Source organism: Pteropus medius, unplaced genomic scaffold (genome assembly GCF_902729225.1).
Source record: "Pteropus medius unplaced genomic scaffold, Ma_sr-lr_union100, whole genome shotgun sequence".
Classification (NCBI taxonomy): Eukaryota; Metazoa; Chordata; class Mammalia; order Chiroptera; family Pteropodidae; genus Pteropus; species Pteropus medius.
This window is the reverse complement of record NW_024342473.1, coordinates 14,411,075-14,429,170: the sequence shown is the minus strand read 5'-3', so window position 1 is coordinate 14,429,170 and position 18,096 is coordinate 14,411,075. Positions and strand designations below refer to the sequence as shown.

The following is an 18,096-nucleotide window of genomic DNA, read 5'->3' as shown; positions in this document are numbered from 1 at the left end:
GATAAAGTTTAATTTATGAATGAAGCACAGTGAGATATTCACAACAAAAATAGTAAAACAGAATAATTATAGTATACTATATTAAAAGTTATGTGAATGTGGTCTCCCCTACCCCTCCTTCGATAATGGAGACAGTTACAAAGTGACTAATGGGTGGGTAGCATATGCAGCGTGGACGTGCTGAACAAAGGGATGATTCGCACCCTGGGACGGACTGAGAGAGAGGGCTCACGATTTCATCATGCTGCTCAGAATGACGCATGATTCAAAACGGATGAATTGTTATATCTGGAATTTTCCAGCTTATCTTTTCAAACCGTGGTTGACCTTGGGTAACAGAAACTACGGAGAGTGAAACCAAAGATAAGGAGGAATAACCGTATTAACATCACTGTACTTGCCAATGGGCCTAGGTACTTGGCCTCCCGTTCTCACTCCAGCTAATGGCCAAATTTCTAATTCAGTGCAACACACCAGCTATGCTGATTTCAAGCTGCTTATCTTGCAGGCCTGCCAGGATAGCTAATGTCGTTCTTAACCCAATCCTGCAGAAACTCTGTTACCCACTTGCTGTACCTCTCTCCCCATTCAAGACAAGAATCCCTCTTATATTAAGGATCAATCATCACTACTTTGTCCATTGCATGCTTATGAACAGGGCGAGAAGACGTTCATTCTAGATGCACTGACGGATTACGTTCCAGGGCCTGAGCCAAGCTTTCAGAAAAGAGCTCTTTATTCTTTGTTTATTGTAGGATAAATGTCTTACGGAAGAGAAAGGCTCTCTCCTGCCCGGGGCCCTTGCCCTTGGAAGTGCCTTGGGCATCTTTACCTGGGAGGCTTGGTAGAAATCCTTGCAGGAATCTGGAAGCCTTAACACTATGACTCACAGTTCAAATGCACACAGCAGGCACATCAGCTTGGAGAAAGCACTGCATGCAACCTGGGTGGAGTGATTCCTGACAGAGGCCTTTGTGTCTGTCCTGTTTTAACGATGCCGGAACTGCTCCTCTGAACCCCCAAAATAATCGCCACAGATCAGGACATTTCTGGCTTTCTCATTCAACACAGCTCCTCAAAAAAAAAAAAAAATTTTTTTATAAGATCTTTACTTACCAGAATAGGTCCACTCGGATCCTGCAAAGAACAAAACAAAGCAAGTAAGTACAACTGAGCTTGAACAAATTCGAGAAAATATTACCAATTTTATTTTGAAATGGATGAGATTGAAAAGGTAGTGGATGCCCGGAACTAAAAATTGTTCCAGAGTCTCTGTCAGAACAACTGCTTCTCAGAGCAACTGTGCTCACAAGGGAGACTCAAGGCAGCGAGTTCGTGCAGGGTTTATGGATTAGGGAGGAGGCTCCCCAGACATCTTAGAGAAGCCAAATTTTATTATCTGCACAGGTAATTAATTTACATGGCTCAAAAGCCAAAAGCTGCTAAAGCATGTACCATGAAAGCTCTCCTCCAACTGGCTCTCCCTGCTTCCTTTAGACACAGCCAGTTTCACTAGACGATGGGAACATGACCGCAGCGTGACTGCACACACACGGGGAGTTAGTTGTACTCGTTCCCCTTTTTTTTCACACAAATGTTTGCACACTAGAAACACAGTTTTGCATCTTGCTTTTTCCCACTTAACGACATATACTAGAGAGCAGTTCACATCAGTACATAAAGAGGAGACAACTACATTCAAAAGGAACATTTCTCTTTGGGGAAGCTGCCACCCTCATCTGAGTTAGAACTCCAGGAGTGGTAGGAATGAGTGGGAGAAGTTCTGCCAGGAATATAAGGAAAGTCATCTACCGCTTCCCACTCCACACCCTTCACACATAAAAGTTCTTCATTCGTACCTCAAACATATTTTTTAAAAGTCAGTGCAGAGCTGTGTCCTCATTATCCAGCCCGACACCTCCCTCTTCACCTCCATAAGGAAACTGAGACCCTGAATTGAAATTTAGGGACACATCACAATGAGGAGACTATTCGATTCCTAAGTCACTCTCTCCTAGCTTCTTGTAATGCTCTTGTGTTCTTGGCTCACAGAAAACAGCTGGAAACGGAAGACTCTCACATTGCATTTCTCTCTTGAGAACTGATTTGCCATAAGACTTAACTGGCCAGCGATCTTGTCACTTATCACAACTGAGCATGTCCTACTAAAGCCAATGATCATTTTAAAAAACTTAAACGAGGATTTTGTTTAAAAAAAAAAAAAAAAAAGGCTGGTTTAATCTCATGTTTTTTGTTATTCTAATTCATTTATTTGCCTCACTGCTTTTAATTAATTTTGTTTTTAATTTTCAAAATTAGTAATTTTATCAAATTATAAGTGGTTTAAAAAGTCAGGTGGTTCTACAAGACTTTTTATTAAAAAAAAAAAAAAATCAGTTCCCTGACACCCCTAGTCATTTTTCTGCTTTCTAGGGCATTCACTTTGAATACTCTTTAAATAATTCTTTTGGTGTTATCTCCATATCTCTATAAAACATACCTATATTGCTCTATCATGATTTGTTTAGGTTTAAGCATTTATTGACACCCCACTCCTAAGTTCCCATGGACTTAGGGAATCTTAGAGTCCAATCTTTAGAGTAGTGGGTGTGTGTGTGTGTGTAGGTGTGTGGTAAACACCGCTTAGAATTTCTGATGAGTACCATGAACCTTTTCCTCATAAAAATTCCCATAAGCTTAGACACACAAAAGTTCATATACAATTAATGTCAGAAGGCCCACAGAACCCCTGAAACCTGCTATGGATCCCACAGGAGCTAACAGTCCCAAGATTAACTTCCCCTGAACTAGCTATTGGATGAAGACGTTCAAAACCATGTGGAAACCAAACTTGTATGTGACCCCTAAGTTTACTCAAGCCTTTTCACTGAAACAACAGCAAACAGGGACAAGATTCGGTGCTTTGAGTATAAATAGCAGTGTCTGGAGAGGCTCAGGAGCTGGATTCTGGGGAGCGGAAGCAATGTAAAATGAAGAGGAGAGAGATCTGAGTCAGGAGGTTCATCAGTGAAGGTCAGGGCCCAGCACCTGGTGCACTGCCAGCTCAGAGCTGACCTCAGGAAGGCTTTATAAAGGTAGTGTGCATGTGCGTGCTCCCTGTGTCTTGCTCGGGGGCAGGAGTCTTAACAAGACTAAACTAACTCCACGAGGCAGGCCAGGCCAAGGCCCAGCAGCTAAACTTTGGTAGCTTCCCGAGGGAGTAGGCCCTTTCAGGAGGGAGACTGTTCCCTTCCCAAGAAGGTCAGAAACTAGGGAGGCCAAGCTGGATGCTATTAGAACCTGCAGGCCCAGTGTGTAAGGGCAGAGAGAAAGCTCTGAGTGCTCACTGGGGAGGTGATATTTACAAAGATCCAGGTCAGGGGTTCAGGGCCCAGCCTGCTGTCTCTCCTGGGTGCTAGCTAGGTCCTTTCCTGAATTCTTGAGACTGCCCAGCTCTTCACACCAGGTTCAGGCAGAGCAGGCTCTGCAGAATTCATTGAAATGTTCCCTCCAACTAAGAATTGCAAGGTTTTCTCCAGAAAACACTTGACTTCATCTTATTTTGCTCCCTCCTTCCCCAACCCCGGACTTTTTTTTTTTTTTTTCTGACATTCACCAATGCCAACTGCTGAAAGTTTAAAGACTCCAGGCAAAGGGCAAACCACACTTTGACCCCATTACCCAGCTTACCCCCACTACCTCCAACCTTGGGTTTAATACTGAGACTCTACACCTCAGTGATTTTTTCTGTTGACCCCAAGGCAGTTAAAAAGCCAAAAATCTCATAAGGAATAACAAAATAAAAACTGGGTACTTAGAATCTAGGGGTAGGCAGGCTGGCTATTCAGTGTGGGTTGAAAGTGGATTTTTCACTGCAAGCTTCCCCCACCCTAATTTGGAGAATGGGGGTGAGGGGAGCAAAAGAGGGAAAGAGTAGGAGGTGGAAGGGCCAGGAGGAGAGGGGAAGGCAGTGAGGGAGGAAAGGGCATGGAGGGTGAACCTGGCAGGGAAAGATCCAGAAGGGAAGAGGAGCTGCTGCTAGAGTGAGGGGAGTAACGGGCTTTCAGAAGAAAGAGCCAATGAATGGCTGTTTCTTTTGTCTTAGAGCAGCTTGAAAGTAAAAGGGGGAGATTTCTAGTGAAATATCAAGTCTCAGCACAGCTTTCTCTAGAGGAGAATATATGTCAAAGTTTGCAGTTTAAAAAATTACTTTCCACTTTTATGTAACTCCTTTCTCCTACCTACCTCCTATTTCTCCCCAAGCGAGATAATATCAAACATATCATGGAACCAGTGGATTGGAATTGAATTCCAAGTAAAGCCAGAGCTGCTGACAGCCCGGCTCCCCTGCTTCCCCCGCCCTGCCCCACGGGCACAATGACCTCCAAGAGAGAGGGAGGCTCTGAGCTTTCACTGTGCTGAGTAGGACAAATTTCCCACCACCACTGCCTAGCCAGGGAGTATAGATTTTCAGCCATTATGATCACTTCGGGCCCTGCTTTAAGCCTTTCAACCTAACCTGGGTCCAGGAATTATAGCACCCACAAATGTCTCTACGACTTGGGGCAAACCCTGTCAAGGGCAGGAGCTACCATCAGTTACCCAGAAAGTTTCCAGAAATGTCACCATTTGCTCTCCCAGAAAACCACTCACCCAGCTATTGGAGAGGCAGGCAAAAGCTTGACATCCTTCTCTTGTTACAAAGGATTGACTAACCTGACCTTGGCTACTCACCGCAACTCACTGTACAGACCTGAGTCTACATTTCAGGTTCCTCCACTTCCTGCTGCCACTTTACTCTGCACCCTCAGCCTCCAGCCCTTTCAGAGTTAAGGGCCCTAGTTAAACTCAGAAATAAGGTGTATACATCCATCTGAGTGCACACATGCGTACATTCAGAATAGAAGAGCCCTTCTGAAGAAAAACAATCATTAAGGATGGGATGCATCATCCCTTTGACTTGCAAGTAAAACTTAATGGTAAGGAGCATCTCCTCCGAAGAAAAGCACCCACGTCTGTCAGAGGGTTCTGCACTGGGGCGACTGCAAATTCAGTGCTGGCAATGACACTGCTCAGAATGCCACAGTTACTTCTCTACTGCCTGCACGTGGATCTGGGTACAATGTTTAAAATCCCGGTTTCCTTTCTCCTCCACAGTTAGCAAGTTCCCAAGCAACCTTATCAGAGCTGGGGATGCTCTGAGAATATGCAAACATATTTTATTACAAAGACAACGTGCTTCCCCCAACCAAAGCAGATAATACATTCCAAAGGAAAACGGAGCATCCCTTATTTTTGATACTATGTATGGCCTTTCCTGCTCCCCCCAAATAATTTTACTTTATCGTTAAAAAAAAAAAAAAAAAAACCGCAGGAAATCCTTCCATCCAGGTGTGGCTGCGCACTCATGGCTATTAGGAAAGAGACAAAAACTTTACCGCTGAGTGAGGCTGGGCTGGAAGTCTGTTCCTTTAAGATCACGAGCAGGAGGATGGCCGCTGCGTGCAGGCTGCGGTGGGGCATCTTCGGGTGGCTTCTGTGGTGCAAGCTCAGGCTGTCCGGGGCTCCAGCTCCTTCTCAGTCCGGTCTCGGTGCTGAGGAAGCAGGGCGCGCACCGGGACCACGTGCGCGCAGCCGGGTGCGGTAGGAGCACTTCTGTTCTTTAGGCTCTTGGCTCCCCCGCGAGCTGCTTTTATAGAGCAACTCAGCCCCAAACACATGATGTCATCATGGGGGGAAGGACGCCCTGCCTCCAGGAGATCTGGCGCCCCACTTCCAAGGTAAACTGTGGCCCAGACTTCAGCCGCGTTCGGTGGAGCAGTGGCTCTGAGCGCTCCGCCGGAATGGGGCTGACCTGGAAAGCCAGCTTTCCGTGAGAGCAGCGGGCAGGCGTGGGGGAGGCCCGCCTGCCTTGGCCGCCTCAGGAAGGGTGAGTCTAGGGACTCCCTTCAGTGGCAGTGGTCTTGGTCTGTTACTGCCCTTCTCAAGAAGCACCCTAAGTAAAATGCCGTATGGACAAGAGCCTCCTTCAGGGCTGAAATGTGTGCCTGCCTGAACTGGGCACTGGTTAGGGATTAAACAAGGTAGCAGGGAGGCTGCGTTCAAATTCAGAATTTCTGTGGCTCGTACAGTGCTTCATGATATCTTCGAAATTCAGATGCGAAGAAATTAAGACTAGGGCAATAGCATGACTAGGTACAAGTGAACAGCTTTACTAAGCAATTAGACTGTATCTTGCTAACAAACAGGATACAAGGCTGAAGCTAGTTCATAATATCCATCCATTCTCTAAGAAAGGAGGGAGGAATCCCTTTCTCTGGGTAGCAGTGGAAGAAAGGGACTTACATTATTTATTGAGCACTTACTATATGTCAAGGAATGTACTAGGCATTTTGCATCTTGGTCTAGATCAGTATCTGAGTTCTGTTTCCAGCACATGTTATCATCATCTGTTGTTCATTTCTGCCTACTTCTCTCACATATTTGTATTCATTTAAATACATTTAGTCATGTTACATGCGCTTCTGATCCCCTTTGTATGTAGTCCCTATTCAGTTAAGTCAAAGGTCTAATTAACCTGCTCTCCCCAATACTCCTTAAATCTTCCTGTTGCTGTTATTACCACTTGCTGTTCCCACCACCCTGTTGTTTGTGTTTCTGGCTTCTCTGGGCCCTCTGAATGTCCCTGCACTGCTTCTGGTGCTGGGCTTGGTTTCTTTCCCGCTCTGTGACCCTGCCTGCTCTCTTGGCTCCCTGCTGCCTACAGTCATTGCTCAGAGCACATGTCTGCTGGAGGGTGATCAAGCCCTGGTTCATGATCCCTGGTTCTGTGGCCTGACCCATATTGCCCTCTTCTCTTGGCCACAGCAGCCTGACCAGCCCTTACTTCTCCCGGGTCTGTGCTGACCCTCAGCCTAAGAGGACTCTCAGGCTAGCCTCGGTGACTAGTGAAACCACTTGTCCATGGTGGTTTTAGAGGAATAGAGTAGCTTCTCTGCTGAGGACCATCAGGAAGCACATGCCACCCACATTTCAAGGGATGTAACTATTCTGTCCCTATCAGTTCAACCTTTGTTTGGGTTAATAAAGGGCTTTGGAGTCTTGTTAAGGAAGTAATTACAAAGACAGTCTTCTTACAGGTACTTCTAGACCACAGTAGGCTTAAGAATGACCTTTTCTGCCTGAAACTCCTGATAAAGAGCCTTGAATGAACTCCCAAGTGGTATGTGAGCACTTCACTTGTAGTTAAGATGTTCATGTCTCTGATTGGTCATTAAGAGCTTTAGAAGGTGAAATGTACTAGAGGAACACAAAAGGTTGAGATGGAGCCACTGCAGTTCAGAGATGCACATAATGAATCCATGGAGGTGAAATCACTCTCCTCACATCTCAAGGCAAGTTACAAGTAAACCAGGCCATGAACATGCATTTTGTTACTCCCATCCCAGGTGTTTTCCTGTTATGTCTGGCTAAACATTAATTCAGTTTCTCCTTAAACATGCACCTCTGAGTGGTCTCCAGGGATCCCCATTGACGGAGAGGTTTTTTTAAAAGTGGGATGGAATTAGTAGAACATAAAGCAAGATTGTGAACTGGGTTTGATGTAAAGAAAGGGGAGGGTTGAGATGTTTACTGCATGTCTAGATCAGAGACCTGGTTAATTAGGAAGAATGGGTAGCAATTAAAAGAGAATTGGTGAGGGGGAAGCAAACAAATGGATGGAATGACCAAACGTCTAAAATATTGAAACCAAATGTTAAGAGCCGCTCCCCACCCCAACAAACAGCACAAAGCTAACCAGCTCTGGGAAACTTCCCTGCCGGAAGCTTCCTGAAGCCTGTGTGGCTAAACATATACTGACTTGCTTTGTCATTATCAGATGGGGCAACTGCCAACCAATAAATAACCCATTACTCAACAGGTTAGGGTGGAAAGTGGACCTTCAGCAAGTAAAATGTGGCAGCTGGTCACCAAATGACATGTCCAGACAGAGGGTTCCAGGGGACAGGGCTCTTCTAAACTGTCACCATCTGACTGGAAATTAATATTGTGAAAATGTCTATACTATGCAAAGTAATCTACAGATTCAATGCCTTCTCTATCAAAATTCCAGTGACATTTTTCACAGAAATAGAACAAACAGTCCTAAAATGTTTATGGAACCACAAAAGACCCCAAATACCTAAAGCAATCTTAAAAAAGAAAAGCAAAGGTGGGAGCATCTCACTCTCTGACTTCAAACTATATTATAAAGTTATAGTAATCAAAATAGTATTGTATTAGCATAAAAACAGACATATGGATCAATGGAACAGAATAGATATCATGAAAATAAACTTACATATATAGTCAATTAATTTACAATAAAGAAGGCAAGAATATACAATGGGGAAAGGACAGTCTCTTCAATGGTGTTGAGAAAACTGGACAGCCACATGCAAAAGAATGAAACTTATATTATTATCTTATACTAAAAATTAACTCAAAATGGATTAAAGATTTGAATATAAAACCTGAATCCATAAAAAACACAGGCAATAAGCTCCTTGACATCAGTCTTGGAGATGAGTTTTGGATTTGACTCCAAAAAAACAAAAGCAAAAATAAGCAAATGGGACCACATCAAACTAAAAGGCTTCTGCACAGCAAAGGGAAACAAACATTTCAACAAAATGCAAAAACAAACTACTGAATAGTAAAAAATATTTGCAAATTATATATCTGCTAAGGGGTTAATATTTAAAATATATTAAGTACTCATATAATTCAATAGCAAAAACAAAAAACAAAAACACAATTTAAAAATGGGCAGAGGATTAAAATAGACATTTTTCCAAAGAAGACCTACAGATGGCCAACAGGCTCATGGAAAGATACTCAGCATTATTAATCATTAAATCAAAACCACAATGAGTGACCATCTCACACCTGTGAGAATGGTCATTATCAAAAAGACAAGAAGTAAGAAATGTTGGCGAGGGAACCCTCATTGGAGAAAAGGGGATCTATGTGCACTACTGGTAGGAAAGTAAATTAGTGCAGGCACTATAGAAAAGAGTATGGAGGGTCCTCAGAAATTAAAATAGAACTATGATATGATTTAGCAATTCTACCACTAGATATTTATCTGAAGAAAATAAAAACAGTAATTGAAAAGATATATATACCCCTGTTCATTGCAGCATTATTTACAATATCCAAGATATGGAAACAACTCAACTGTCCATCAATGGAAGAATAGATAAAGAAGATATGGTATACACACATATACACACACACGAGTGGAATACTAGTCAGCCATAAAAAAGAATGAATCTTGCCATTTGTAACATGGATGGACTTTGAGGAAATCATGCTAAGTGAAATAAGTCAGACAGAGAAAGACAAATACCATATGATCTCGCTTACATGTGGAATCTAAAAAAGAAAACAAACAAACAAAACTCATAGATACAGAGAACAGAATAGAGGTTACTAGAGGCAGGTTAGGAAGTGGGTGAAATGGGTAAAGGGAGTCAAGAAGTACAAACTTCCAATTATTAAATAAGTCACGGGGATGTAATTTACAGCATAGTGGCTATTGTCAATAATACTGTGGTGCATACTTGAAAGTTAACAGGGAGTAAATCCTGAAAGTTCTCATCACAAGAAAAAAAAAATTTTTTGTACTTCTGTATGGTGATTAATGGTAACTAGATTTATGATGGTGATCGTTTTGCAGTGTATTCAAATATTGAATCCTTATGTCATATACCTGACACTAATATAATGTTATATATCAATTATACCTTTTTAAAAAGTCACCATCTGAATTGACATGAAAGTGAGGCTGACGAGTCAAAGGGCAAAGGAGCACACAAGCAAGAAATGTGGGTTTTGGTGTCAGGAGGTCTGGGCTGAAGCACCTGCTCCACCACTTACTAGTGGTGACAATGGTGCAATCGCTGAACTCCAGTTTTTTCATCTATAAAATGCAGGCCCTAATCCTGGTCACTAACAGAAATGACATATGGCTGGAATGAGATAAGGCAAGCAGAAGCTTTTCTGTTCATTCATTCATTTACCCTCTACGTGCCAGGCACTGTGCTAGGTATATTCCTTGTTCTTGGTGAGTATACAAACAGAAAACAAATAATCTCATAAATAACTATATAATTATGATTATAATAAATGTGATAGAAGATAGACATATAATCAGGAGGGACTCATTCTGTCCTGTGGCAGTGAGGGAAGACATCAGTATAAGAATTAGATTCTGCGACTTCATAAAACTTTTGAAACATACAGCTAATACCAGTCTCTTCTGTCTCAGAGCTGGTGCCATTGGGCAGCATTTGCCTTTTGCACAAGCTAATTCCTGGCCTTTAGGCTTAAGGATTAGACTACAGAAAATTTTATTTCTTAAGGTAAGAATTAGCTCTTCAAATAATGTCACTCAGTTGAGAATTCAGCCGTGTATGGAACTAAAGAAAGGACTTGTGGGAGGAGAGCTAACATTTACTGGTTATCTACTGTTTGCCTGATGCTGTGCTTGGCACTTAATTCTTACAACAACCTGTGGGGATGGTGTTAGGTTTGTTTTTTTATAGATGAGGAATCTGAGGCTTAAAGCAGTTAAAACTTTTTCTCGCACAAGTTCATGAGGCTTTTGAGTGGCACAGACTGAATTCTCAGCCAGATGATTCTGTCTCCAAGGCCCAGGCAGGCTCTTTCTAGAACTGTCCTAATTATTGCCTCAAACGGAGACGTTTTGTTTCTGGATTCCTCTGCAATATGGATTCTCCAGTTTTCTAGAAGCTATGATTGGTTATTTGTTGATCAGGAGCACAATGTGCCAATTCTGGTAATTGCATAATGCTCAGCACAGGACATGGCTGTGTCCTCCTCCCCAAGCTCCATGGGGTTATTGAGGGACCCTGCACTTCGATCAATGCTTAGAGCATCTGCCAAAATGTGATAAGAAGAACCTGAGCCACAGAGCTTTGATTTAACATAGCTCTCCAGTAAAGGAGAAGGAAAATATGAGCCCAACCACATAGTTTTGTGTTATATTAATAACATGTTTTGACCAAGGAAAGGTGGGATGGATGGAGGGAGGGAAGGAAGGAAGGAAGGAAGGAAGGAAGGAAGGAAGGAAGGAAGGAAGGAAGGAAGGAAGGAAGGAAGGAAGGAAGGAAGGAAGGAAGAAGAAGGGGGTCAGGGGAGGGAGAAGGAAAAGACCAAGGGTTTTCTTTGACTAGTCAGTGGCTGAGGGAATCTCTAGGCCAAGACTTGCATGGACCAATTGATCCCAATAAGAATGTCCAAGTCTTTGAAAATACAGTCAGTTTTTTTTTAGGTGATACATTTTTTTATTAAGTTTATTGGGGTAACATTGGTTGACACGATTATATAATTTTCAGCTGTACACTATAATTTGACATCTATATATTCTATTGTGTGATTACCACCCAAAGTCCAGTTTCCTTCAGCTACCATATATTTGATCCCCTTTACCCACTTCACCCTCTCCCTACCTCCTATATTTGACCTGCTTTCTGCCCCTCCCCCCCCCTTACCCTCTGGTAACTAGTCCATTGTCCATGTCCCTGAGTCTCTGTTTGTCCTGTTCATTTGTTGCTTTTAGATTTATATCCCACATATAAGTGATACATGTGATTTTCAACTTTTTCAGTCTGGCTGATTTCGCTTAGGATGATTATCTTGAGGCCCATCCATGTTGTCGCAAATAGCAGGATTTTATCTCTTCTTATGGCTGAGTAATATTCCATTGAAATACAGTCAGTTTTGTAGCTTTATTCACAACTTCTTCTGCAATATGGCTTGGAGTCATAACCTCTGTGTGAACCCTAGCTACCCTGCTCAGTTTCAGGCAGTATTATTTGAAAGGCAGAAAAGAATGCCAGACTCATGTCTCTGCCAGAAGCCAGTTCTGGGCTCTTAGCAGATCTCTTGCCCAATATATGCCTCAATTTTCTGATTTGTAAGTCGAAATAAAAATGTCTAATTTCACACAGGGTTGTAGGTATGGGACAAGACCATATGAAAGTGCTTCAGAAAACAAAATAAAAGCACTTGACATACGTGGAATATTCCTAAGAGTAGGCTTGAAACAAGGCGTGGTTTACTAATGTAAGAAAAGGAAAGCTGGATTCCAACAAGGGACTGAAATTTTTCAACTAGCTCCTGCCACCAGTGACCATGGTAACTGTGACTCTGGTCCAATAACTTAGCCACTGAATCCTTCAGCTGCTGCTTCTGTCAAGTGAGAAATAATGGCTCATCATTGGAACTTTTATAAAGCACTCTGCATGATTAATAAAAATGACAATAATTCAAAATTCTATACAAAGGGAAAGTTATAAGTGAAAATAACCCTTATTGCAATGTTTTACCTTTTTTCCAGGTAAATTATAGTTAGCTGACACCGAGACTGCTCAAGAGATATCATTAGAATATAATAGCTTAAAGGTTTCTCACAACCATCTCTTCTTTAATGTCTGCTGGTTGGATCCACGTTCTTCTAACCTCAGGGGTTTGATGCAAATACTGTTCATCTTGTTCTTAGTCTGAAGCACTGTCTTCGCTCACTCCTGTCTTTTAAACCAAAATGCAGTCACAGACCACATTCCAGCAAGTTCACAGGTGCCAACCTAAAGTGAATAGTCCTAATATGAATTCTGCCAACTTCTACCCAGGGTTAGGGAGACCAAGTGGTATAGGGCAAAGAGCTTTGTCATCACATGAACCTGCGTTTTGAAACTCGGCTCCACCACTCACTACTTATGTGAACTTTGCTCAGCAAGTCACTTAACCTCTCTGAGTCTCAGTTTCTTACTTTTTAAAGAGATGAGCAACATCCCAAAGAGCAATAAGAAGGAATAAATATGATAAGCTAGGCATGTAAAGAACTTAGCACAGTAGCACATAATTAACACTATATAAATGGTAGTTCTCTGCTGTGGCAAGATCTTGATTGGTTGAGGGGGGATTGTTTCACCCATTGTTCCTAGTTTGGGCAACACCACCAAAATCCATGATGAATGAATGAAGATTTTCAGATATCTCTTTCCCACATAATTCTATACATTGGCCTTGTAAAGAACATGGCTTTTGTCTTTAGAAACCAGTCTTCCTACTGAAGCAATGGCACCTTTTAAACAAGTAGACTTTGAACTACTTTACTACAGGAAATGCCTCCTTACTACAGAGCTGGAAGGTATTCCGGAGCTCAGAGATGCCACATACTATTGGAATAAGCTGGTAATTTCCTCTTGCTTGGGTACTCTAGTTCTCTACAATTGCAGGAATTTGTGAGCTGATCCCTCATGTCAATTCTTTCCCCCCAAACTGGCAAGCAACCTGTAGTTGCTTGCATTTCAGTTTGCATTCATCTCCATTGGTTGTAGAGGACTGGGAACATGCAGTGTGACACTTCTGCTTGTCAGCCATCTGGAGTTTGCACTGTGAGCTAAGCCACCTTTTTCCAGTGACTGAAAAAGCTCAGTAGGCTAGAAGTTAACATTGCTGGCTTTGTGGCATGGGCAAGTGAAGACCGAGGAACTTCCCAACAGACCATTCAAGTTGAGTTTCCTCTCTGGCCAGATGCCAGCCCTGGCAAGGATACAATTTCCTGTCAAGCCCTGAGAAAGAGCTCAGGTATATCCAGTGGCCAGCAAAGCAGGTAGGCAGACAAGCTTTCACCGTTCTCTCACCCAAGACAACACAGCCAGAAAACCAGAGATACTTCTGTAAAGAGAGGCTGCATGGTGAGCCCACTGAGCACAGTCAAGAAATCTTACCTATGGAGCTAATTTCTTTATGCCCATCCCACTCCCCATCTTAAAATGAGTTTGGGCTCACTTTTTAGTAGAATAAATCATAACTAGATTACTTACGTCTATATTTCAGTTTTTTAACACTGATAGGAAAACTTTATTTTTGATATTACCTATCCCTTTTTACTTGACAGAATTTTGTGAGTGACAGAAATGATGACAAGATAGTGAGTCTTTAGAGGAAGCTCAAAGAACCAGAGGATTGGCACTCAGAAACTTGGGCTCTCTCATCAAATTCTATTTCCCCTGGAAGACTAGGAATGAAAATACCTCCAATACCTCAGCTATTCTACTTTTATAATAGAGACTGTGCCATTTAACCAGTGAAAATTTGTAAAATTCTTTTCAGTAGTTTAGGAAGGGCACCATAATCCATAATTACAAAGTATATTGATGCTTATAACTAGAGTTGTTTGTTTTTAGTGGAGACATTAGACCTGCCTCTGATAAGAAGGATCCTGGGCTCTTAATACTGAAAGAAAACACAAGTTAACACAGGCCCAGTTCATAGGAAAGAAATCAATTCAGAGATAGTAAGAGAAATCTCATCAGAACAGATCTCATCTAACCAGCTGTCAGCAGAAATGGTAAGAACTGAGAAAGAGGGCAGAGAAAAACTTTGAAAAGAACAGTGCTAATTTGTAGCCAGAGTCCAGAAAAAAAGGGGAGGTACAGGGAGGTGAAAGATAACTTCGAGGTCTCCCACCAGGGGCATGAGCAACATGGTGACTGTGAAGATTCAACAGAGAGTCTAACGCGAGACAAAGCATGCCTGGGCGAGACGGAAAACAGAACTTTCAACTTTGAACTAGAACAGGGAAATATCTCAGCCAAGTGATTTGTATGTACAAAGTTACCTAGAGGGAATTCATAAAAGAAAAACAATTGCCCACTAATCCTGTTATTGTCCTGACAATAACTTCATTCTTGAATGTTCCATTCTTGTTCTTGTCCATGTCAACAAAAAATATTTACAAGACAAGGCTACTATCAAGTGAACATTCCCTATTTTGTATACTACTTTCTTTAACACCCGACGTTGGATCATAAGTGCTTTCCCACATCTCTACATAGTCTTAATAATTTAAACATAGACATCATAAGACAAGTTTTAAGAAGTCATGAAACTGAAGAAGATTAGCGATTTAAAACAGGGAGTCAAGTTTCTGGAGTGATTTGCTCAAGAAGGTCAGGAAACTCCTAGAAGAGCAACAAAGATACAATTTGACGGATTCGGATAAATATGACAATGGGTAGATTGTCAGTAAGTGGTGGCTTTGGGGACCACTAGAAGTGAGTGCATACCTGGTTCTGGCCACATGGGGGAAGTGAGCCCACTAGGATGGGTCCAAGATCACAGCCAGAGTAGAGGCCACCATAGTGTATGACAATGAATCTTCATTTTAAGTTTACATGCTGAACAGTATTTCGTCAATAGGCCCCCTAAGAAATTTTTGGGGCTCAGAGCGCCTAAAAGAGCCCAAGAGCCATTACCAAGAGCCAGAGATACTCAGTGAAGGGAAAGGTTTGGTGAGCCATCAGAGCTGAACATCTACGAAGGACATTTCATTTCTTGTCCCCTTCCAGGTGGCTGCCAGCCATCTTCCTCACACTCACTCAGGCTCTGACTTTGTTTTCTTTCATTAACTCCTTCCCCCTTGAACTTTCTCTATCCTCCCTCCTGAAGAATCAATGAGCTGTGGGCTTCCAGTTCTCTAGAGTTACATGCTGTCCTGGGAAACCTAAAGCAGAGGTCTGGGAGGGATGAGCTCAGACCTGGTGGAGGGATTAGCTAGGGCCAAAGGAAGTAATTCTAAAGATAGTGCCCCAGGAAACAAGGTGACATTTTTGCTTGTTACACTTCTATATTGTTTGGATGTTTTTAGATAGCAAATCTGTTGCAAATTAAAACAGTCACATGAGTTAATTTTTTTTTTTAATTGGAAGAGGCAAATGGTTTCTTCTTTAAGAGGAAATAAAAAGAAGCAACAGACTACCTAAGAAGAAGAGGGCATCACCAGCCAACAAAAGGAGCAGAAAGATCACAAATGGCGTGTGTAGAGAAAAGGTCATAGACAGGTATTCTTTGGTGCCTCCGAGAAATCTGGTTCTGCTAACAGAGTGAATGGAAACTAGAGTGAGTCATGAAAAAGAATGCTGAGAGGAGAGAAATGGTGACCGATGATAAGAGACGAGAGATGGGTCATTTAAAAACTTTAGCAGAAGGAGCCCCGAAGTTTTGGAAAACTTGAAGCAAGTGAGGAGAATAAGGAAACTGCCATTTCTGAAGCCAGGTGGGAATGTTGCAGATGGACGAGAGGCGGAAAGGAAGAGACCAAGAGGAGTGAGGAGAGAATAGTTAAGGGGCACTGTAGAGAAAATGGTTTGGGTTTTTGAAAACTTCTTATTATGGAAAAGTTTCAAACACATATAAAAGTAGAGAGTATGGTTATAATGAATCTCCAGGGACCCATCACCCAGCTTCAACAGTTATCATCTCATGACCAACCTCGTCTTGTCTATACCCCCATCAACCCATTATCTCTTCTCTGGGTTATTTTGAAACAAATTCAACTCATCACTATTTCAGCGATTCTCAAACTTCAGTGTGCATTAGAATTTCCAGGAGGGCTTGTGAAAACACAGATTGCTGGGCCCAGCTCTCAGAGTTTCCAGTTCAGCAGGTCTGGAATCAAGGTGAGAATCTGTATTTCTAACAATTTTCCAGGCGATACCGATGCTACAAATCTGAGAGCCACATGTTGAGAACCGCTGTACTACTTCATCTGTACATATTTCTCTTTTAAAAGAACTCTTGTATTTAAAATATAATCACAATGTTACTGCCACTCACAAAACTCTTTGATAATGATTCCTTAATATCATGTTTCCCCATTTGTCCTCTCAGTGGTTTTATTAACCATTTGTCTGAATTGGGCTCCAAACAAGGTCCATACCTTGCAATCGGTTAATATGTCTCTTTAGTCTTTTTTAATTTATAAGTAGAGTTTGAATTAGAGCATGAGGAATAGTTCAAGTAGTATCATAGACGTGTAGATGTGTATGTTAAAAGAGCAGACTTTGGGTTTGAAGCCCACCCTACCACTTATTAGCTGAGAGAGGTTGGGCCAGTACTCCAAATGCTCTAAGCCTCACTTTTATTTGCAAAAAATAAAAATAATAAGCCTACCTCATGGAATACTTGTGAGAATTATATGAAAATTAAGCCTGTGGCATAGTACTGTCTGACACACAGTAGGGCCAAGGAATTAGAGGACATGGGTTCAAAGAAACTCTGTGACCTTGAGCACATACTTAACTTCTTTGAGCTTCAGTTTTCTAATCACCAGAGTGGAGATAATAATGGTACCTATTTTATAGGGTTGTGAATGAGTATGGGTATAAACATCTTAAGCATAGCATCTAGTGTGAAATAAGCACTCAAATTTTTTGTTGTTATGAAAATACCAATTATTATTAAGAACACAATACATGCCATATCTCTTTCCCCCTGAGTAGGAATGCCTTCTTAGAATTTTGATTTTCCAAGTGATGCATTGGGAGATCCCAAGCCATGAATTTATGTCTTTCCCATCTTACTTCTTTCTTAGTTTGGTTAATGGCACCATCATCCTCCTACTTGCCCAAGTTAGAAACTTTGGAGGTCAACTTGGACTCTACCCCACATTCAGTATATCACCCATTATAAATGTTTCCACCTTCGAATTCTACCATGGCTTCTAGTAGCTTAAGGTCACATCCCTCAGGTGACCCCAGCCCCCCTCAAAGTGTCTGCCTGGAAGGTTTACTATTTGTTTTAGCCAAAACCTGCTGATAGGCAGGTAGGCCCATGAACCCCCTCTTAGAGCAGTTAATTTAGAATGCTTGCAATTATAAATCCTTTCTCTGTTGTTTGAGATGTCAATCAACCACCCCAAAATGTTTCCCCCAGGACCTGAGAGCCTTCTCTTTGAAATGTAAACATTAGGGGGGTAATTGTCCCAGTCCCTGCTGGAAGATAAGGACCTAACTGCTGGGTGCCTTGTTTCAATTTACAACACTGTCCTAAAGGAAATGTTTGTTTCTCCTCTGAATAAGCACCAATTAACAAACCCAGGGGGCCTAGTCACATGGACTAACCTCTCTAAACTCTCCTCTGTGCCTTTCCCTTAGCATATCCTAGCCTTTAAAATGTCTCCGGCCCTTTGTTTCGAGAAAGTTCAGTTCAGTTCGCTCTACACTCATTTTCCTTGTTATA

At 42.0% G+C, this 18,096-nt stretch overlaps 1 protein-coding gene across 7 annotated transcripts in view; it reads right to left on the bottom strand.

The window, feature by feature from the left end:
• The window catches only part of CA12 (carbonic anhydrase 12), a 45,700-nt gene extending 40,029 nt beyond the window's left edge, over nucleotides 1-5,671 (bottom strand). For all 7 annotated transcript variants that reach the window (XM_039865369.1, XM_039865370.1, XM_039865372.1 and 4 more), the window contains exons 1-2: nucleotides 5,439-5,671; nucleotides 1,117-1,137 (exon numbers count right to left, since the gene is read on the bottom strand). In XM_039865369.1, the coding sequence (XP_039721303.1) occupies nucleotides 1,117-1,137; nucleotides 5,439-5,523 (106 nt within the window). In that variant the 5' untranslated portion in view covers nucleotides 5,524-5,671. The remainder of the gene's footprint in view (nucleotides 1-1,116; nucleotides 1,138-5,438) is intronic.
• Between the last annotated feature and the right edge of the window lie 12,425 nt (nucleotides 5,672-18,096).